This window comes from Colobus angolensis, unplaced genomic scaffold, assembly GCF_000951035.1.
Source record: "Colobus angolensis palliatus isolate OR3802 unplaced genomic scaffold, Cang.pa_1.0 Scaffold35, whole genome shotgun sequence".
NCBI lineage: Eukaryota > Metazoa > Chordata > Mammalia > Primates > Cercopithecidae > Colobus > Colobus angolensis.
The window spans coordinates 9,081,601-9,104,865 of record NW_012116821.1 but is presented as its reverse complement, the minus strand read 5'-3'; the positions used below and the strand labels follow the sequence as shown (position 1 = coordinate 9,104,865).

The following is a 23,265-nucleotide window of genomic DNA, read 5'->3' as shown; positions in this document are numbered from 1 at the left end:
TAGAGACGGGGTTTCACCGTGTTAGCCAGGATGGTCTCGATCTCCTGACCTCGTGATCCGCCCGTCTCGGCCTCCCAAAGTGCTGGGATTACAGGCTTGAGCCACCGCGCCCGGCCCTTTTCCTTCTTTAAATATATTATATTGCTTCACATAATAACTAGCTTAAAAATTAAGATTGTTTCATGAAGAGTGTTTTAGAAAGTCTGATTATAGCTCACATCCTGAACTACAGGTTGCAAAGGACATAATAAACTGCCATTCCTTTAAGTCATGGTCCATGTTAAACTACTCTGTAAGACGTACACTGTAAAACATGTGTTTCAAATGTTTGTTTCAGTCTAAAACACTTATGTTATACAGAAGATCCAGTCATCCAGATAGAGATTTAAATGAATACTATGTTCAAGGCATTGGTGAGCTATAAAGGTATACAAAGCTAAGTGTCTACTCTGAAGGAGTGGGAAATCTAATAAAGGCCATGAAGCAGCATGACTGGGGTCTGGAATGGCAATAAGAAACCACATTTGTGAAGCATATTCTATGTATGAGGCACTGTTCTAAGGATTCTTGATGTATTAACTTATTTAATCCACCTGATAGACATATGAGGCACAGAGAGGTTATCTAACTTGTCTGGGGTCACACAGCTAGTAAGTGATGAAACAAGAATTTGAACCCAGACAATTTATAACCAATATATATATTTCTTCCTCTACTTGACTACTTAATATGGGACCTTAGAAAGTTACTTCACCTTTCTGAGTCTCAGTTTTCTCATTGGTGAAACGGTTATTTCTTTTCTTTTCTTTTTTATTTTAGTAGAGATGGGGTTTCACCATGTTGGCCAGGCTGGTCTCGAACTCCTGACCTCAAATGATCTGCCCACCTCAGCCTCCCAAAGCGCTGGGTTTACAGGTGTGGGCCACCGTGCCCAGCCTGAAACTGTTATTTCTGCCTCACAGAGTTCTCATTAGGATTCAAAGTTAGGCACGCTGATATAGAGAAACATTTACCCAACTTTTGCAGCTTTCCACAAAGTGTACTACTACTGACAGGGGCCAATGGGTTCTGTAGTCAAATGACTGGGAAACAATATCTCACAGTCATGATACATAAATCTGTACCTAACTCCTGAGAATTCTTAAATGAAGGAATCTTTCTAACTCTGTTTAACCTGGCATGCCCACACTTATTTGATCCCAGAACCCTTTGTCTCACTGAACACCTAGTTATAACTTTAGCTGTGGAAGAGAAATTGGTAAATGCTGACAAGAAAAAGGCACGAAATCAAAGGACCCAATGGGTTCAAGTCTGGTTCAGCCAATTTTTAACTGCTTGCTATGGGCAACAGCTCCATTGCCTCTCCAAGTCTCTGCTTTCCCTCTCAGCTTTTGCCTAGACTACTTCAATAATTCTCTGGCTGACTCTCTTATCTTGGACCTCACCTCTCAGGGTCACCTTCTAAGCATCAGCTAATTATGTTCCATAGCACAGATACAGTAACGTGACCCCTTTTGCTTAAACACCTTTGTAATAATAGCTAAGAATAAGAGCAAACACTTACAGAATTCTTACTATGCCATGCATTATTCTACTCACTTGTTTAATTCTGAAAACATTCTGTGAAGTACCCACTGAGGCGCGGCTACTAGGTGGGGCAGTAAGCTTCCAGATTCCAAGTCCACTCTGCTGTCTCTTGAACTCCCCACAATTTCTCCAGGATATCACCCTAATTCCTCAGGCTCTTCACAGTCTGACTTCAACCTTTCCTTTCCACCTCATCTTCATTCCCTACTTCTCATATATGAGTTTCTAGGGCTGTGAGGCTGGCCTGTAGATGGCTGCCTTCAGTTCACAGGGCATTCTCCCTGTATATGAATATCCGTGTCCAAATTTCCCCTTTTTATAAGGATGCCAGTTATATTGAGTTAGGGCCCATTCTAATTACCTCATTTTGACTTGATTAGCTCTATAAAGATCCTTTCTCCAAATAAGGTCACGTTGTGAGGTACTAGGGTGTTAGGACTTCAACACATGAATTTTGGGAGGATAAAATTCAATCCATAATACCTGCATACATAATAAAGCTAGTCTCTTTTCCATAAATTCATACAATCATGTAACAGTTACGTACTGAGTGCCTATTAATTACAATGTTGGTACTGTTCTGGGCCCTGCTAGGTACTTCTATACCCCACAAAGATGTGGGGTATGGAAGCTGGGTACAGTGGCGGGCACCTGTAATCCCAGCTACTCGGGAGGCTGAGGCAGGAGAATTGCTTGAACCTGGGAGGCAGTGGCTTCAGTGAGCCAAGATTGCGTCACTTCACTCCAGCCTGGGTGATAGAGCGAGACTCTGTCTCAAAAAAAAAAAAAAAAAAGGAAAAAGGTAACATTTGCTGTTGTCAACAGAGAAACCCTAAAATTTAAGTGGTTTAACAAATCAGTTTTTCTTCTCATACATCTAGTCTGTATGGATGTTCCTGATGGGCAGGTGACTTTCTTTCAAGAGTGATTCAGGGACACAGGCAACTTGCATCTTGAATGGCTCACTTCCCAGATCATCTGCTTACGGAGTATTACAAATGCAACATTTTTATGGCCAGGAAATAGTAAATATCACTTCTACTCCTACTCTATTGGCTAGATTTCAGTCACATGGCCAATCACCTGCATGGGAAGCTGAGAAATGTAGTCCAGCCGGGTACTCGAGAAGAAAAGAAAATGCGTTTGGCATATTTGTTTCAGCCTCTTCTACCAGTTAAGAAGGTCTGGGAAACTTCAGGAAATGAAAGTAGAGTGCAAATATGTTCAGTCTGTGGCCTGCTTTTAACTACTAGTTAGAAGATTGAGTTAGTTCTTGATAACACAACCAAGAAAGCAGAACTATCAGCCAAAATATTCACGTGAATTTCTGTAAACTTAATAATCATATCATGAGAAAAATCTATACTTTTTAATATTATACATTATATATTGTAATAAACTATCTTTTGTGCACAAAATAAAAATATGTTATTACTAATAGAATGGGAAGTTGTAAACATTTTCTTGATTGTGGCTAGGGATAATTGTAAATTTAGTAATACTTTTTTGACTGGCTTTGCAACCAATTTTTTAAAAGTCAAGGTTAGTGGAATAAGCCTAAATAAAGCTCACAGTCTTGTTGGCAAAAGGCTATGGTGAACGTTTATGGTACATTTTTATAAATGTGGCTTTCCTGCCCAATTTTCAAAATGTAGTTATTACATTTTAGTCTAAATTCTTCCTCTCCCGGCTGTTATTACTTCACTAGACATCCACAGCACCAATTATATCCTTAGGCGAAACAAAAGAGATCACCTAACTCCCATTTGGTCCTTCAGGTAATTTACTAAGGTCCCACTGTCTGATATCAAAGTCAAGTTTATGAGAGAAAAAATACCAACAAGGTAAATCCCAGTAATTTCGAGGTGAATTAAAAAGCTCCCAAATCAGTAGTTCCCTCAAATGTTAAATAATTCACTGTGGCATTATAGATACAAGCCTCCAGCAAAAGTTACACTTGAACAATTAAGGAAGCAAGAGCTAAACAAATGACTTCAGGGGTAGAGAAACAAATTCATGGTTTCTCAGAGTACTATACTAAATTACTTTTTCACATTAACAAGTGTGTAAAACACCCAAACACCCCAATGACTTACTAAATGAAGTTTGATTACAGAAAATAGCCTGGGTTTACATGCCAGGATTATTCCCTAAATGTAATTGTGGATTTTGTACACTTGAGTATAAAGCCCATTTATGTTATTTGGAAAGGTTTCATGTTCACAGTGTACCCCTACTCTTTTCCAAATTTCTTTTAGTCAACTTGGTTGGATTACAATGACCATCTACCAACATGTTATGTGAAGGACCAAAAGCAATGAAATTGTTTCCTAAAGGCTAGATAAGAACTTAGAAACACAAGGTTAGATCACAGTGCACCATGTGCATACAGATTAATAGTTCCTGCTGAGTAGAAAGAGTATAGACACTTTGAGATAAAAATGGGATTTCAATCCCAACTGTATCACTTTCTAGCTAAAATATTTCAGATAAGTCTTAACCTGAGTATTAGTAATCTCTTCTGTAAAATGGGAATAATTTACTTATGTAACAAATATTTATTGAATATTTACTATGTATCAAGTAGTATTTTGCAAGGATTATTTTAGGATTAGAGATAAAAAAAATAGTAGGTGCTCACTATTTATACGTGTAGCTATCCAAATGTACAAGCAGATGACTAATAAGAAAGGGTCAAAGTCAACAGTCTGAAAATCAATGGAATTCCTAACCAAAAACGGAGATACACGGGATACAAGGCAATGTGAGGTCCATTTGCTTTCCAGGGACTAAGAGGTAATTAGTACTTATTCTAAATTTTTATATATTTTCTCTAGTTATTTCAACTAAACTTAGCCAAGAGTTTTCTACAAAACTTATAAGGTAAACTTTTTTGTTTTTTGAGACAGGGTCTCATTCTGTTGCTCAGGCTGGAGTGCAATGGTGTGATCTTAGCTCACTGCAACCTCTGCCTCCAAGGCTCAAGGGATCCTTCCACCTCATCTTCCTGAATAGCTGGGACTACAGGCACATGGTAGCATTTTTTATATTTTTTGTAGAGACGGGGTTTCTCCATGTTGCCCAGGCTGGTCTTGAACTCCTGGACTCACATTATCCATCTGCCTCAGCCTCCCAAAGTGCTGGGATTATGGGCATGAGCCACCAAGCCCGGCCTCTAAGGCAAACTTTTGAGCTCTAATTCAAGCAGGTTTTGGGGAAGGATGTAGATGTACTAAAGATGTGACAAAGAGTTTTCCATTTAAAAGTTTTTAAAGATATGCTTACAAGATGACTTTTTAAAAACATACTAATTTAATGCTAGTCTGATCTATAACTGAAATACATACATATTTTGAAATAGACTAGAAAGGTAGAATGGAATCAAGAAAAAAGAAAAACAACAATGAGGTTTGGAGGGAAGATGAGAACTACAGTTAGAGCTTCAGCTCTCCCCATTACAAGCTGTGTCACCAGAAAAAGCCTCAAAATTTTTGAATCTGTTTTCTTGAGTAAAATAAGCTTAACAACTCTTACTATGGCATTATTATAAGAACCAAATGGAATAGCTGTCATAAAAATGCTTAGTAACCTAAAAGCACTAAACAAATATAAACCATTTCAGAGTGAAGAGGTGATCACAAGATATCCCTTATAGTGAAGGGTATTTGTATGAATGAATGGTAAAAGGCTTACAAAAAATTATATTGGCTGGAGGAATGGGCATTTGTAGTCACAACAGTAATCTTTTTGCTTGCTCGCTAATGAGGAAGGATCATTGAATTTCTGGCTGGCAAGCAACAGTAATCCCTAAATATTATGGAACAGAAAACATTTATGGACAAGACCACTAGAAATAAAATTTTTTAAAAAAATCTATTTTTAAAGTAAATCAACAAGGTCAATTAGTCATAAGTCCAAGTTCCTAGAAATGCTTCTTTTTGTGAGGAAAATTTCCTTATCACCTATATTGTTAGGGTGGTTTCAATTTCATATGCCAACGTCTAACTGTTGATTGTTACATCTATATAGGCTTTTAATACAGTGCCAAGCATATTGCTAGAATTAAATAAAATTATTGCTGACATACTGTTACTAAAAATATATCCAGTGATTTTTTTAAACAAAACTGAAAATTTTATTTTATATGCAGCAAAATATGAGTAATACATATTTACAAATTTTTTTTTCAATCTAAATGCATGAGATGTAAAAATTTTTTATTCCAATAACCAGTAAAAAAGTAGACTATAGCTCTTAAAATGATAGCAGCATCAATCTTTATACAATGAGGTATTATTTTATCTTATTTTATTTTGAGATAGAGTCTTGCTGTTACCCAGGCCGGAGTGCAGTGACACGATCACGGCTTACTGCAGGCTCAACCTCCCTGGCCTCAAGCAATCCTCCTGCTTTAGTCTCCTGAGTAACAGGGACTACAGGCACATGCCACCACAACTAGCTAATTTTTAAATTTTTTGTAGAGATGAGGTCTCACCTGTTGTCCAGGCTGGTCTCAAACTCTTGGCCTCAAGTGATCCATCAGCCTTGGCCTCCCAAAGTGCTAGAATTACAGGTGTGAGCCACTGTGCCTGGCCAACAAGGTATCATTTTGAGTAGATTTAAAAATTATAAATCCTGAACTAAGTGGCACAGAGCTCTCCACAGAGACACAATAATACATCATAAGGTGAGGGAGAAGTGATGAACAGAAAATTTTAAATGCCCAAGGTAGAAATGAAAGTATTTCACACAAATGTGTGAAGAAATTTACCAGAGTTATGTGTAGAATTGGCCAAGACTATAACTCACTACAAACAATAAAAATCCATTTTTAACCTTATAATACATTTTAATCTATCTTTGAATCAGAGAATCACAAAGAATGGTGATTTTCACTGACCTCTGTCCAGTAAAAGAAAACACGACGTAGTGAGCAATGTCAAATGACTAAATTCTTCTTACCATGAGTAGATCCCACTGACCATGTCATAGTTCTGACATGAAGTGTTCACGCTGCTGGGCCCAGCTGCTTTAGAGATAAGGAGCACCACCAAGCCCCTCAACTGGAGGCTATTCCGGCTGTCATGTACAAGCCCCCTGAAAACAAATAAAGAAGGAAGAGGATTAATACGCCCTCACAAGATCATCAGATAACTTAGAAAACTGCTACAAAGATGCCCACACTTCTAGAACTGGACAATGAGACTGACTGAAAAGAAACAGGGTCAAGGAGGAAAATTAATGTGAGGATGCCATGAGTTCAGGAAACAACTAGAGAAATCTATGGCTGGGCTGTTGCTGTTGTTGTATTTTTTGAGACAGGATTTTGCTCTGTCATCCAGGCTGAGTGCAGTGGCACAATCTCAACTCACTACAGCCTCGACCTCCTGGTCCTAAGCTATCCTCCCACCTCAGTCTCCCTAGTAGCTGGAACTATAGGCGTGTGCCACAATGCTCAGCTAATTAAAAAAAAAAAAAAAGAGTCAGAGTCTTGCTATGTTGCCCAGGCTGGTCTTGAACTCCTGGACACAAGCAATCCTTTGGGAGGCCTTAGCCTCCAAAGTGCTGGGATTACAGGCGTGAGCCACCATGCCCAGCCCATGGCTAGTTTTAAAAGTGACAATCTCGCTGGTGGCAGTGGCTCACGTCTGTAATCCCAGTGCTGTGGGAGGCCAAGGTGATCAGATGAGTCTAGGAGCTCAAGACCAGCCCATACAAGATGGTGAAACCCTGTCTCTACAAAAAATAGAAAAATAAGCTGGGCATGGTGGCATGTGCCTGTAGTCTCAGCTATTCAGGAGGCTGACGAGGGAGAATCACTTGAGGCCAGGGCTGGGGGGGTGCTGAGGCTGCAGTGAGCTATGATGGCGCCACTGCACTCCAGGTGGGGAGATGGATTGAGACTCTGTTAAAAAAAAAAAAAGTGACAATCTTACATTTGAGGCTTGCTCTCTCCTCTGTCTGGGTCTCCCCACTGTCTATACCCTATCTCACAATCTTAATCATCTGCTCTGGTAACAGGAAGAACCCATAGTCTTAAACTGTTTGTGACGGTTGACAGAAAATGACATATAAATCACATTGCTTGGATGAAGTGATACTATTTGGTGATGGTGGTGATAAACAGGAGTAGTAAAAAATGATTTGTTTTCACAGGTAGAGAAGAAGCTCAGAGAATGAAAGGATTAAACCAAATTCAAAAGACTCAGAAATTTATTTGCTAAGTAAATGAAAGTGAATGCCATAGCAAAAATGTTGCCATTTCTTATTACTTACAAGCATTATAATTCTAGGCAACAACAAGGCTTTAACTTAGAATGTGGCATATCATTTGCCATGAGGACTGAACTTTTATAATTTCTGCTATACCTGAAGCTAGAAATACTTCCCAGGAATACATTTTCTTTTTAAAGTATTATAAATGGTTGCCATACAAGAACTAAATGGCATCATTTTAAAAAATTAGAAAACTATGGGCAATATATTACAGTAAAGTCATATTCAGAACAATGCTCATGAACACTAATCAAATAGATTACAGCATACATAAATAATATATAAGTACAGTTCTTGAATGTTGTAAGAAAATATTAAAAATCAGTGTTATAATACTTGACTGAATTATCAAGGCTTCCTTGTTGAGTTTTTGAACAAATAATCAATTTAAATTAATTAAGGTAACATAACCAAAAATAATGAGTTAGTCCATTACTTAAGAAAAATCTTGGTTGGGTACGGTGGCTCATGCTTGTAATCCCAGCACTCTGGGGGGCTGAGGGGGTTGGATCACCTGAGGTCAGGGGTTCGAGACCAGCCCAGCCAATATGGCGAAACCCCATCTCTACTAAAAATACAAAAATTAGCCAGGCGTGGTGGCGGGCACCTGTAATCTCAGCTACTCAGGGGGCTGAGGCAGGAGAATTACTTGAATCCAGGAGATGGAGGTTGCAGTAAATTGAGATCGAGCCACTGCACTCCCAGTTTGGGTGACAGAGCGAGACTCTGTCTCCAAAAAAAAAAAAAGAAAAGAAAAAGGAAAATCTTTGCCCCTCCAGCCTCCCAACAGAAATTCTTAAAAGGGCCCCCTTTTACCTTTCATTAGTTTCAAACTAAGACAAATCATTAGGTTCTCTGCAAAGTAACAGCTGTAGTTTTCTCTGCTTATATTTTGTTCTTAACCAAGTAGGCAATCTTCAGCAAGTTAAAAGGGTTTTAACTGATTTTTAAAAAGAAATTCTAATTTCCTAGGAAAAGGAAGTTAAAGTAATACAGTTACATCACAACAGAAACAAATAATCACCAGAAATGTCCCAAACTCTTTACTGTCATGTAACAATTTGCTTAAATCCTATGACCCTGAATTTTAGGGAGGTTGGGAGGTATCCTATTATGGAACACGAAAATGTAAAAGAAGAGCTTTTAAAATTTTTTTTTGCTAGAATTACAACTTTTAACTTAGGCTACTAGATTCTTATTTATGTATTACCTACAGTGAATCTTTATTCTTTCTTTCTTTTACAATAAAGAGAAGGTCTGAACTGGCTTTCAATTCTAGAAAAGGAAGAGAAAGAGGGGTGTGTATGTGTATGTGTGTGTGTGTGTGTGTGTGTGTGTGTGTTCGAGGCTGGGCCTGGTCAGGGATTAAGGATATGATACAGCAAGAACTCTAAGAGGCGAACCTTGAGACAAGTCTGACCAAATCACAGAGATTAAATAGCCCTGACAACAGTTTTAACAATATCTTCAAACTTCTCAGAAACAGGACCTTTCACATACAATACACACAAAAACTAACAATAATAATAATAGCAGTAGCAAACACGTAAATTGTGCTTTATATATTGCTTTCTATATGTCAGGAACTGTTCTACATGTTTTACTATATATTAACTAAATTAATTCACAACTCTAAGAGGAGGGTACAACAATTACCCTGATTTTACAGATGGGGAATGAGGCACACAGAGAAATCAAGTAACTTGTCTAAGGTACCATACCTGGTAGGTGGTAGAACCGTGAGAGAGCCAGGATTTGATCCCAGGCCAACAGGCTCTATCTAGAGTCTACATACACTTTTAAACATTATGCTATGTAGTGATGCTCCATCTGCTTCCTTTGTACAAAACCATTTGCTACATCAAATTAGAACAGTTGGCTTTAGAACCAGACAAGCCTAGGTCTGAAAAAGTCTTCTGTTATTCACTAGCCGTGTGTGTGACTCTAAGGCTATGACCTCCTGTATAAAATGAGGGTAACGATGTCTACCTTTCATAGTCATTGTATGGAAGAGACAACATAGGCCAAAGTACATAACACTGTGGAAGTACACGGTCGGTGATCAAGCACTCAGTAAATTACATTCTCTTTCCTTGTTACTTTTTTTGTGATCTATTTTTTCTCCACTCTTACATTTTCTTTCTTCTACTCTCTTTCTCCTTGTAACTCTCCAAAAGTCTTCCCCATCTACTGGCATATATAATCTCCTATGTTATTTACTTTTCTACCTCCCCAAATAACAAAAGTTAAGGAATTCTTCCCACCCCCCCGCCAATCATTATTATCCTTATCTCAATGATAATAATGAAACACCCCTTTCAGAATGCATTACTGAAAAGGTCAGGAAAAGAAGCTGTAATGAACTGGGTGACAAAAATTAAGAGAACATTCAGAAAAGCACACCTTCTGACCATTAATTTTCACATAAGTCAGTGGTTTAACAATCTGGAGGATAGACTAACAGCTTGAGCAAATTAAACAACTATTTCCAAAACACCATTTCTTTAAATTCACTTCATTAATATTCCTAAAAACACAGTACTGAAATAAGTGGATAATGCCTACACTCAAAATTTAGCTCACAACCAAAAGAGAATACGAAATTTTGCTTCTGAGCAAACAAAAACAAAAACAAACAAACAAAAAAACCCATGGAATTCTAAACTTACAGAGATAATATGTTTAATGTAGCACAGGTCATATTTCATCTGGAACACTCTAATTTTTTCTCAGTGCTTCTCTTAAGGGACCCTGACAAGCTGTAGCATAACCAGAAAATAGTGAAATCACATGCCACCACATCTATGAATGCCTGCTTAGAACATGGTAAAGTTGGTGTTCTCGAACTTATTCAGTCAAAAGTGTACTGAATGCTCACTACACGCCAGGTTTGGTGCTAAACAGACAGTGGAGAATATGATGAGGAGCACTGTTAAGATGTGGCCTCTCTTCTTGTGGATAGCAGTGTGGATTTAAAAATCACAGTAAAATGTGGCATGAATTGTTTTAGGGGAAGAATAAGGGCTGTGGGAGCACATAGAAGAAGCAACTAACACAATTCACGGGATGTCAAAGAGACTTCCACAAGATCTAAAGGATGAGACGGATGTAGCCAGGGGATCGGGGGCAGGGGTGAAAGTGTTCTGAAGAGAGAAGCAGTTATGTGTGGAGGTCTGAAGGAAAGAGAGGAGGACACAGTTGTTTCTAGAGCCAGTGCGGCAGGAACACAGTGCGTAAAGGAAGAACTGAGGGAAATAAATCTGGAGGGGCACAGGAGAGTTGTCTGTTCTTTTAAAAGGGTTCCCTATGGAGAGGAGGTAGATCTACTAAGTATTAATTTTTTTTTTCTTTCAGAGACAGGGTCTTGCTATATTGACCAGGCTACTTTTGAACTCTTGGCCTCAAGTCATCTTCCGGCCTGGCCTCCCAAAGTGCTGGGCTTACAGGGGTGAACCATTGAGCCAGGCAGTAAGTATTACTTTAGAGACCGATGCTAATGGACAGAAACTATAACAGGCCAATTTTGGCTCAAAATAAAGAAATAAAAACAGAGCAACCTCTGGTAATGCTGAGCTGCTTGTTACTAGAGATGTTTAAGAAGCTGCACGGACTCTGACATAACGCATTAGAGAGAAGCCTGGAATATGTGACATCTGAGGTTGTTTTCTTACTCTGTGATTCTATATGGCCTCACTTTACTACATTTAATTATCTAATACTCCACAATATATACAAAAATCGAAAAAGCCTTGTCATTAAAGTGTCATAAATGAAAGCAATATTTGGTATTTTATAATCTTTATCATGAAAGTTCTACAGACTTGGGTTTTTAAAGCTAATGAACAAAAACATCATTCATTTATTCAATCATTCATTCAATTAATAAGACTGGACACCTTCTATGCATCAAATATTCTGCTAGGGTTGGATGCAATGGTGAGCAAAACCAGGCGTGGAGCTTGCAGAGCTTACGGTCTAATGGAAGAGACTGGTAATAACAAACGAATCATGAGGAACTGTAAAACAACTCCAGTAATGGCCGGGCGCGGTGGCTCAAGCCTGTAATCCCAGCACTTTAGGAGGCCGAGACGGGCGGATCACGAGGTCGGGAGATCGAGACCATCCTGGCTAACACGATGAAACCCCGTCTCTACTAAAAAATACAAAAAACTAGCTGGGCGAGGTGGTGGGCGCCTGTAGTCCCAGCTACTCGGGAGGCTGAGCCAGGAGAATGGCGTAAACCCGGGAGGCGGAGCTTGCAGTGAGCTGAGATCCGGTCACTGCACTCCAGCCTGGGCTACTGAGCAAGACTCCGTCTCAAAAAAAAAAAAAAAAAAACTACTCTGGTAATAGATGCTACAAGGGAAAAAGAGCAAGAGTGCCATGAGAGCTTAGAATAGGGAAAATAACTTTGCAGGAAAGTCAGTCTTCCTTGAGGAAGTGATGACTGAGTTGATATCCAAAGCAAGAAAAGGGGGTGTGGGAAGGAAACAGGTAAGGGGGGTATATCTGCCGCACAAGGAGGGGCATATGCAAGGCTGAGAGCACTGTATGAAATGAAACTGGTGGCAGGCAGGAAAACTAGACCACCCAGGATGAACAGGCCATAAGACGTTTGCTCTTTATCCAAAGAGCAATGCAAAGGCGCTGCGGTATTTTATTAAGCAGCCAGTGACATAATCAGATATTTTAGAAAACGAAACAAAACAAAATCATTTATCATCAGTGTAGAAAATGACTTGGGTAGACAAGAGAGGAGGAAACCAAGGGAGTATGAGGAACCCAGTTAGGAGACTTTTGTAATAGTCAATAATAAAAAAAAAGAGGGTAGCTTGATGGACAAACTAGAGATGTACCAAATCTAAAATAATATTTTGATTCAACTCAAAAAGATGTTGCATACTACGTAGTCCTGGAAAATTAGCTAATGTAGGCATATCACTAATTTTAAATAATATTACTCTAAATATGTTTGTAAGCTGAATTTTACTTCGGGAGACCTTGGCCTCCTTTAAAGTTCTTCTCTAGATCTATAACAGATGAAGAGTAAACACTAATAACACTAACATTCTAAAAGCTAAACAATTTCATGGAAATAAGGATTTAGTAGGTAAAACTTTGGGCAAGTCAGCTGTGTCTTCTCACACTGTACTTTAGATGGCTGACTGCAGTACCGCATCATATCCTTCCACAGCTACTAACAAATTTATCTTCCTTCATCCAATCCTGAATCTCAGATCCTCAAATCACCACTATGGCACTTTTCTATTTATCCTCTTAAATTCCACTTCAACACATATGAAGGGTATACAAAGAAATAAGAGCTGTAAGAAAAGAGCTGTAATAGTAGATTCAAAACATGGTTAAATTGAATAATACAAGGAACAGATAACAAACAAAAAAATCAGTGCACTGCTAGTTGCTAGAGGTGTCCCTCACAGTAGAGGCAGCATTCAGATTGAGCCTGAAAGATGGCCAAATTTCCCTAAGTAGGGAACAGAAGCAGGAGTGGGGATGGGAATGGAGTTATGGGAATAGAAAGAAGGGTATTTTAGGTGAAAGAAATAGATAAGCAGGGACAAGAAGGTGGAAGAACACAGAACTGGTTCAGGAGCTGTGGGGCTACCAATTTGGGCAATGTGCGAAGGAAAACAAGTACAGAAAAACAGACAACCTAGAGAGTGAAGGGCCTTGAAAGTCAGGTTTAGAGTCTGGACTTAATTCTGCAGGAAATCTGGAGGCATAAGTGGTTTGTCTGCAAGGGAGAAATGTAATTAGAGCTAAAGAATAAAACTGTTACTCTGAGCCTAATCCTGTTACTCTGGCAGGCGCTATGTTGCGTACAGTGGAAAGGAGAAGGAAGATTAGTTAGGAGGAGCCTCTTCCAGTAGTCCAGGTGGGAGATAATGAGGGCCTAAATGAGGGTAGTGGCAATAGTGATGGGGAAGAAAAGCTGAATGATGGCAGTAGCATGGAGGTGGAAAAGGCTAGTGTGGCCAGCTGATGGGATGAGGAAGACATTGGGGAGGGATCAGAAAGCAAAGGAAAGGTAAGGGATGAATGTAAGATTCCAACCTGTTTGCTGGAGGTGATAATGCTACCGTTAGTAGGGATTGGAAAGAAGGAGGAGAACTAATGAGGAATGAATGAGTTCAGTTTTGGACATGTTAACTTTGAATGCAAGAAGGAATTCCAGATGGAGATGCCCAGCAGGCAGCTGGAAATGCTGTGCCTATAGAGTTGGGAAGTGATGGCTGAAGCAGTAGGAACTGATAGATGAGCTTTAAGGGGAAAGAGAAAAGAAAAGAAGGGAAGAGAAAAGAAGGGAAGGGACAGGAATCTTGGAGAATTCCTACACTTAAAGGAATGAGATGAGTAACCAACATGAAGAAATACATTCTATCTACAAACAAATAAAAGGTCTCCACAGACATGGATAATGAAGTATGTATACACATACACAATGGAGGCAAAGAACTACAACAGTACAATGCACAGAAACCAGCGCCAGTAGTTGTAAGCTTCTTCCATGGGCTTTTATGGACTTACTATAAACCTCTAGTTTGGCACTTAACACACTGAGTAATAAAAATGGTAACAATATAACAACAACGATAACATACTATAATGCCAGGCATCTGCTGTTTTACATGCATATGCTCTAATTCTCACAAAAACCATGCAAGGTAACTAGTAATATCCCTTTACAAATGAGGAAAATTAGCATGGAAGCTCAAAAAAGTTTAATAATTACTACTTACAATAGTCAATTAGTAACAGAGGTGCCAAGATTTAAACATAATTGGACTCCAATGCATGGAGTTGCTTATGCTTTGAGGCCTTGGTATTTAATTATTTGTTCACAGGACTCCCCGGCAAGGTTGTGAGACCCTTGAAGGCACTCAGTCCTCTTTGGATGCCCTGCACCCAGCAGAGTAACTGATACAAAATAGTTCTAAAAAAAAATTAAAGATGAGACAATGAATAGCTTCAAGGAGTAGGCCAGCCAACTCTCCATCCTACACATCTCCCCAAAACAGACCTACTACTATTCTCAACTTTCCTCATTTCTCCTCCTGTTATCAATGAATTTGCCACATTCAACCATTCAGCTCTGACTGGTTCCTCTTCCTCTTGAGTTCCTTTTCCTAAATTGTACTAAGTTCTTTAAAAGTGACAGGCACGCACAAGAAAAGCCCCAACACATTCTAAAAAACATGCTGAGATTTGTTATTTTGATGTTGTATTTTAAAAATTACTGTATATAAAAAGTATGCCATATCAAAGGGTCTATTTAAGTTTTAGAGAAAACTCAACATATTAAATATATATTTAATATAAATATGTGTTTTGTTTCTTCATTTAGGAGAACTGACTGAATTCACTGCTGCATCAGTGCCTGTGAAAGAAAGCTGCCCTCACTCTGAACAGAAGATAAGGGTATTTCCAGACAGAGAATTGAGGTGGAAAGACAGAATTGGGGCATAAAAGAAACATTTTGAGATTTATGAATAAGAGTTCAAAATTCTAACTTCTATCAGCAATCCAAATTACAATTTTTTGATAAATTTATAATCAAATATTAATGAAACAACTTCACCACCACCAAGGGACCATCATCCTTGAGTAAGTTCAACATACCCCAAAGTAAAACTGAGTAGGAAAGAATCACCTTGAGGGCAAGGAACCCCTTTCAATGTTAAAACCTAGAGATATAGAATGAGTGGTATGATTTTATTTTTTTTTAATTTATTTTCTTTTTTAATGGAGATGGCAATGTTGCCCAGGCTGGTCTCAAACTCCTGGGCTTAAGTGATCCTCCCGCCTTGGCCTTCCAAAGTGCTGGGATTACAGGTGTGAGCCACCACACCCAGCCTTACTATTTTATTACCCCACTTTCCATAAATCCAGTTCCAATAAGTCTATTCAGAAAATGTAAGCACAAAAGATGGATGTCAAATTCTAACATATATGAAGTGCATTGATTGATAAGATTTCTATTAATGCTTATGACTGTGACCCCTAGTTAAATTTGTTTTTTAAATTTAGATGCAGACAATTGAAACAAAAGAATTGACTATAATATGCACAGTTTCTGCCAAATAATTATAGGAATACTTTAATCTTTTCTATTCCTTTTTAAAATGCTGACTGCAACCTGCTAAATTGATTTGTGACCCACTAATAAGGGACAACTGTAGTCTTTTTGAAAAATAGTGTTTTAAGTTACAGTATATAATATATTAGTTAAAAGAACTGAAAACATAATGTAAAAATAAACAAGAATAGAATCATCACATTTTAAAAGCAGAAAATCTGTCCATACACTAGCACAAATTTAGTGTTGCAACAAAACATTAACATTTATTTAATGACATGGGAAAATACTAAAAATGTTAAATAAAAGAATACAAAACTGTATACATCATATGATCTCAATTATGTTTCAAAATATGCACACATATATACATATAAATGAGGCCAAGGGCAAAAACTAGAAATAAATACGGCAAAAGGTTAACATTTTAAACCTGGTGTCCTTGTATAGGTGTTCAGTACACAAAGTATTCTTGCACTTTTCTGTGTGCTTGAAATAGTGTTTAAAAATGAAAAGAAAAACAGGATAAGAAGAAAATACTACCAAATGGTAACAAGTGTTATCCAACAAATTTCTTGATTAAGGGTGATCTATTTCTTAAGTTGCACACAAGAGCACAGATCTCTTTTTAAGACTGGAGAAAAAGGCTGGGCGCGGTGGCTCATGCCTGTAATCCCAGCACTTTGGGAGGCCGAGGCGGGTGGATCACGAGGTCAGGAGATTGAGACCATCCTACTAAAAATACAAAAAATTAGCCAGGCGTGGTGGCAGGTGCCTGTAGTCCCAGCTACTCGGGAGGCTGAGGCAGGAGAATGGCGTGAACCTGGGAGGCGGAGCTTGCAGTGAGCCCGTGCCACTGCACTCCAGCCTGGGCGACTGAGCGAGACTCCGTCTCAAAAAAAAAAAAAAAAAAAAAGACTGGAGAAAAAAAAAAACACTATATTTTAAAAACAACAGAATTCTAAGAAGACAAATGACTTAGTATATTGTAGTTGTGTTTCTAACTTGAAGAAAAAAAATTAAGTGACATTTAATGAACTCCAGAGCCCTATGGTATAGGGACCCTTTTGGGTCCTAACACTTCACTTTTAATTTCTCTAACATTTAGACACAGGGCCAAAGTTTAAATGGTATCAATGAAATGATGTTAAAAACATAAATATAGTTAGCAATTTGATGACAGTAATATTACTCAGTTATAAAAGAAAAAAATTAACACTCATGAAAATTGTTTTTTTAAAGCATTGTAATTTTAGACTAAAAACAATCTGCATGTCATAGATTTTTATATAAAATTAGCAGAAGAACTAGAGATTAATTTCCATAGACAAAATGACCCAAAAGGTATTATTACTGCCATATCTATTCTAAGACTAAACTGTCCCAGACTTGAAACAACTTTAGGGCCTGAGGTGACCAGCCTTTAGAATCCAGGAGCTGTGGCAGTCATTGACATGGCTCGAGGGCCACACACGCATCCCACCTGCATTAAATCCTCGAGGGACAGCAGGGCCAAGGAACTGCCTCCCAAAGCCCTCCCAAAGCTGCAATTAGGCTTGATGAGCATGTGGCAGAAGACAGGTGCCTGGAAGAAAAGGAAGGAAGAGAGAAGAGAAAGTAGAATGGGGATAGGGTGCAGGGGTTGTTGAGCAGGGAGGAAATCAAGCTAGGAGCTTTTCAGAAATGGTTACTGACCACCAGTTCTATACTAAAATACAACTGAAATTAAAAAGAAGTATAAAATGTCATGAACAATCATGTTTGCGGCAAGATGTGTCAAGTCACCTGGAATTAAATATACCACTGGAAAAACAACAACAAAGATTTCCCCACTGAAATGATAACTAAAGATGTAAAAATACAAATGGAATAAAATAAGGCCATTTAAGAAGTAATATTTAGTCACACTGAAAACTCTCAAAATGATCTCATACAGTAATTTTTACATCTAGGCCCCTTTGGTTCACATTTTAAAAATCAACTTAGTGTTGAAGCAAGGGGGTAGAAAAATTGAATGCAGGAATACAGGCATCATTACACTACACAGCACACAAGACTCACACCACCACTCAAGCAGTGACACTGGCTAAGAGCTAATGTGCTGTGAATTACACCTCCCACTACCACAGTCCGTCTGTGCAGAGAATAAATCAACCAAACGTGAATGAGTATTCCCTTAGCACTCAGTGCTTTCCTCAACTTGCAGTTCCAGTTTCAATAGAATCTGCCATTTAAATGCAAGAGAACTGCTCACTTTAAAAGTTTGTAATCTTTTATGGTTTTACTCATCTAGTATGTAGGCATGTTTTTATCAAAAAGAATGTTTCAATGTAAGTAATCAATATTTAGTGTATGGAGTATCAGTCCTATTAGCTGATAATGGAATCACATCAATTGTGCAAAAGTTAGAATATTTGTACTTGAACAAGTTGAAAGAGATAAAAGTAGATGATCATTCAATTGACAATTACTCATAACATTATGAAGAGGCTAAAGCCAAATGTAAAAAATATAACAGCAGATGGACGAAGCCAGTAAAAATCAGGAAGTTGGGGGAAAATGATGAAATACTTTATAGAGTAACAGATAATATCTCAAGGGCAAATTAGAGGGGAGGAGGAAGAGCAAAGTGAAATACATCATAGATTTTTAGTAGGAAAAATATGTTTAAAAATGAATGGAAAAACATCCAAAATGTAAAACTATATTATTGCAACACGATGGTTCAGAAGTTCAAAAATTTTTGGAAAATCTCGTTTACTTTTCCAGAATCAACATTGAATTCAAGGTAGAGGAAACTAAGGCATGAGGAAATCGGAAGTGACAGTGATGGCGGAACACACATTTCATGTGTTCATCTTCCACAGAAAAATTTCCACCAGAGAAAAGATTCCATGACTGGCTGCCTAGGTTCGAACCTATTAGCTCTCATAATCACAAACGTGCCACCCAATTAACATTAAGACCTTACAGATATTTAAAATGGCCACCAACAGAGCTAGCAAAGAGGATTACTATAATAGTTGCATCTCTCAAATTATTTATGTCCATAGGAAAATATAATTTGATTTTTAAAAGTTACACTTACATGGCACTTAATGAATAGAATGGCACCTAGTGAATGAAAAGATATGTACTTGGAATAAATTACATACAGGTTATTCTAGCCAATTAAGCCTCAGAGAACAATATTTCCTCTATCCTAGCAGGAAGAAATCTCTCATTTACCAAATTGCCAGGAAGTTGCAGGGGCAACTGTCTCATTAACCATGGTATTCTTAAGCGTTCTCAGGTGCCATCTCATCTAACCTGACAACTGTCTGTGAGGTGGTGGTTATCCCCATTTTGTTGATCAGGATACTGAGGCTCATAGGAATAATTTATTTTTTCCATATCTATTATTTGATATACTACATATTTATAGCACATAATTTATTTTGATTATTCTTCTTCCTTGACTAGAATATAGTAATCATGTTATAGCATATTTACTTGTCTACAGTTGTATCTCTGGTGCTTAGAACAGTGCCTGGTACACAGGACATTTAATAAATACTTGTTTAGTGATTAACAACACAACCTGCCTAAAATTATTTAATGTATACCCAATAAGTGAGAGACCTGGGGTCCAATTCAGGTGTCTATCTTTAAAGCCATGTTCCCCCAAACTGGAAAGATAATGATTATGGCAGAATTAAAATATGAAAAGTAGAAAGGAACAATAAATTAGAATTACAGTTTTAAAAGTGCCTTATAGGTAAAAAGTGTGAAATATTTTTTAAAATATTTTTCTCCTGAACATTTCCTTGAATCTTCTCTTGCTTATAGGTCTGGTGTATTGACAGAGTTCAACCAGCAGAGGTGTGCAGGCTCCTCCTTTATAGGCATGTTCAACAAGGCTCCCAGGCAGCACAGAACAGAGGGTTGGCAGCTCATGAACACAGGACCAAAGGAAGCCCTGAGTAGCACCCATTCCCACAGAGGCTGGGAAAAGTCTGCAGTGCAGTGAAAGTGCTGTCCAGGTTAAAACAAAAACAAAACCTCACAGACTGCAGGAATAGCCAGGGACTTGCTTACACCCAAGGAGTCTTACATGGAAATGAGGGCCTGCATGGGCCCAGCTTGTAGCATATGGCCCTGTGCCCTTCTGGTGGTCTATGACAGCTGATCCTTTAAAATAGTCAACTTCCCTACAATATCCTAAAATTATATTTTCTTTTTTTTTTTTTGAGACGGAGTCTCGCTCTATTGCCTAGGCTAGAGTGCAGTGGCACAGTCTCGGCTCTCCACCTCCTGGGTTCAAGAGATTCTCCTGCCTCAGCCTCCTGAACAGCTGGGATTAACAGGTGCCTGCCATCAGGCATGGCTAATTTTCTGTATTTTTAGTTGCCGGGCATCAGCTGAAAATTACAGCCTTTATTTCACTAAAAAAGTAATAGGAGATAAGTCATCGATCCCCTCCAACCCCCCAAATAAGACAATGGAATTTCTGGATATCTATCTGCCTATGCTTTCGACAGACTTTTTTCGGGGGCAAGGTGATGGTCAACAGGGGTGGCAGAGTAGAGAGTACGCTAATGTTTTTATAGCATACACTATGAGCTATGCACTTTCATATGCACACAACAACTCTGAAGAAGGTACTGTGGTCATCTCCATCTTACAGGCGAGGCTTAGAGACAGGTTAGCCTCTTGGCCAATGTCAAAAGCAAGTGAAAGATATCAGAATTCAAAATCAGGACAATTTGACTCCAAAGCTGCTACCTTAGTTACTAAGTTATTTGTTTGAGTTCTTTGGTTCTCAGGAACAAATAATGTTGAGTCATGGCTATTACTCCAATGTGAAAGGGCAGATGGAACTCAGGAGTGAAACAAACAGGCTAGGTTTTGTTTATTATTGGTACAGGCTAAAAAGCCTTTAAATAATCACTGGAATATTAAACTAAAATCAAACAGCTATGGTTAATAGTTTTAAACCCAAATAAAAAATTTAATATCTACATTTATTTCAATGTGTTGACCTGTAGCACAATGTTCACTTCATGTTTCTAAACTGAAATGTTTCCATTGGTACAAAGGCCATATTATAACAACAGACAAATAATAAATAGTCCAAGCTTCTAAATACTGCTAATGGATACACCAGTGACTCAATGTTGGCCACTTTATCCCAGAAAAGTAAAAGCATCAAGCTCAAATGACTTAATTAGCGAATATCTATTGCAGGCAGTGCTCTTAGCACTTTTTTTTTTTTTTTTAACTTACTCACTTAAACTTCACACAAGCTTGTACGGTACTACTGTTATACTAATTTTACAGATGGGGAAACAGACACAAAGAAGTAATAAGTGGTAGAGCCATGATTTTTTTTTTTTTTTTTTTTTTTTGAGATGGAGTCTCGCTCTGTCGCCCAGGCTGGAGTACAGTGGCCGGATCTCAGCTCACTGCAAGCTCCACCTCCCGGGTTTATGCCATTCTCCTGCCTCAGCCTCCCGAGTAGCTGGGACTACAGGCGCCCGCCACCTCGCGCAGCTAGTTTTTTGTATTTTTTAGTAGAGACGGGGTTTCACCGTGTTAGCCAGGATGGTCTCGATCTCCTGACCTCGTGATCCGCCCGTCTCGGCCTCCCAAAGTGCTGGGATTACAGGCTTGAGCCACCGCGCCCGGCCGAGCCATGATTTTTAACCCAGGGATTAGGATTCTAGAACCTTCAGCTTTTCCCATCCTTCCTTTTTGCAGACAATCTCAAACTTACAGAAAAGTTACAAGTACAAAGAATTCTTTTCCTGAAGCATTTAAGAGTCAGTTGCTATCTTGGCACCTCATAACCATGGAATACTTTAGGGTATATAAATTACAAAAAAGAACATACCCCTAGGCTGGGCATGGTGGCTCATGCCTGTAATCCCAGCACTTTGGGAGGCCGAGGCAGATGGATCACCTGAGGTCAGGAGTTCCAGATCAGCCTGGCCAACATGGCGAAACCCTATCTCTACTAAAAACACAAAAATTAGCTGGGCATGGTGACAGACACCTGTAATCCCAGATACTCGGGAGGCTGAGGCAGGAGAATAGCTTGAACCTGGGAGGAGGCGGTTGTGGTGAGCCGAGATCGTGCCACTGCACTCCAGCCTGGGTGACAAGAGTGAAACTCCATCTCAAAAACAAACAAACAAAAGAACATTCCCCTAATAACCACAATACAACCATCAAAATAATTAACAGGAATACATTACCACCATATAACTCTCAGATCCAATTCAAGTTTCACCAATTATTCAAATAATGTCCTTTATAACAAAAGGATCCAGTTCAGAATCATACATTGCATTACTTGCCATGCCTCTTCGGCTTCCTTTAATCTGGAACAGTTTCTTAGTTATTCCCTGACCTTCATGGCTCCACAGTTTTGAAAATTACAGGCCAGTTATTTTGTAGAAGTTCTCTCAGTGTGGATTTGTTTGATGTTTCCCTGTGATTAGATTTAGGTTCTACATTTCAGGCAGGAAGATCATAGATAGAAACGATGTTGTATTCTTCCCACCTCAATTTCAGTTTGTTCCATGACAGCAGACTTTCACTTTGGCCATCTGAGTAAGGTGATGTCCACCAGCCTTCTCTACAGCAAAGTTACACTTTCCCCCTTTATAATTAGTAATGTTTTGTGAAGAGGTACTTTGAAACTATATAAATACCTCATTCATCACATACCAGAGCAGGATAAACACTGGTGGGTACTTACAACAAGTTGCCTGTCTTGATCCAATATGGCATCATTAGCTCAATAAAAACAAAACAAATCAAAAAATAAATTGGGAAGATAAAAATGTATTTCTGTAGAGATAATGTAAATTTTCTTAAATGAATAAATATAAAGAGAACTTATGAAGATTAGCTGATAAGCAAACGATTCAACAGTGAGTTTCAGGCCAGGTTCAGCGGCTCATTACTATAATCCCAGCACTTTGGGAGGCTGAGGGAGAAGGCCAGGATTTGGAGACCAGCCTGGGCAAAATAGTGGGATCTCATCTCTACAAAAATAAAAATATATGTGAAAATTAGCTGGGCATGGTGGCACATGCCTGTCATCCCAACTACTAGGGAGGCTGAGGTGGGAAGACTGCTTGAGCCCAGGAGTTCCAGGATGCAGTGAGCTATGATCACACCACTGTGCTCCAGCCTGGGTGACAGAGCAGGACCCTGTCTCAAAAAAATAAACAAACAAACAGTGAAAGTTTCAATATTTCAGACAGTCATTATCTTTTCCCTGGAAAAAAAAAAAAGTTCCACATTTAGTGAAATAA

General features: G+C 38.6%; 1 protein-coding gene across 1 annotated transcript in view; it reads right to left on the bottom strand.

Moving 5' to 3' along the window:
- PDSS2 (prenyl (decaprenyl) diphosphate synthase, subunit 2) overlaps positions 1-23,265 on the bottom strand; it is a 329,615-nt gene that overhangs the window by 205,454 nt on the left and 100,896 nt on the right. The window contains exon 2 of the mRNA XM_011952844.1: positions 6,550-6,684. Coding sequence (XP_011808234.1) covers positions 6,550-6,684 — 135 coding nt within the window. The remainder of the gene's footprint in view (positions 1-6,549; positions 6,685-23,265) is intronic.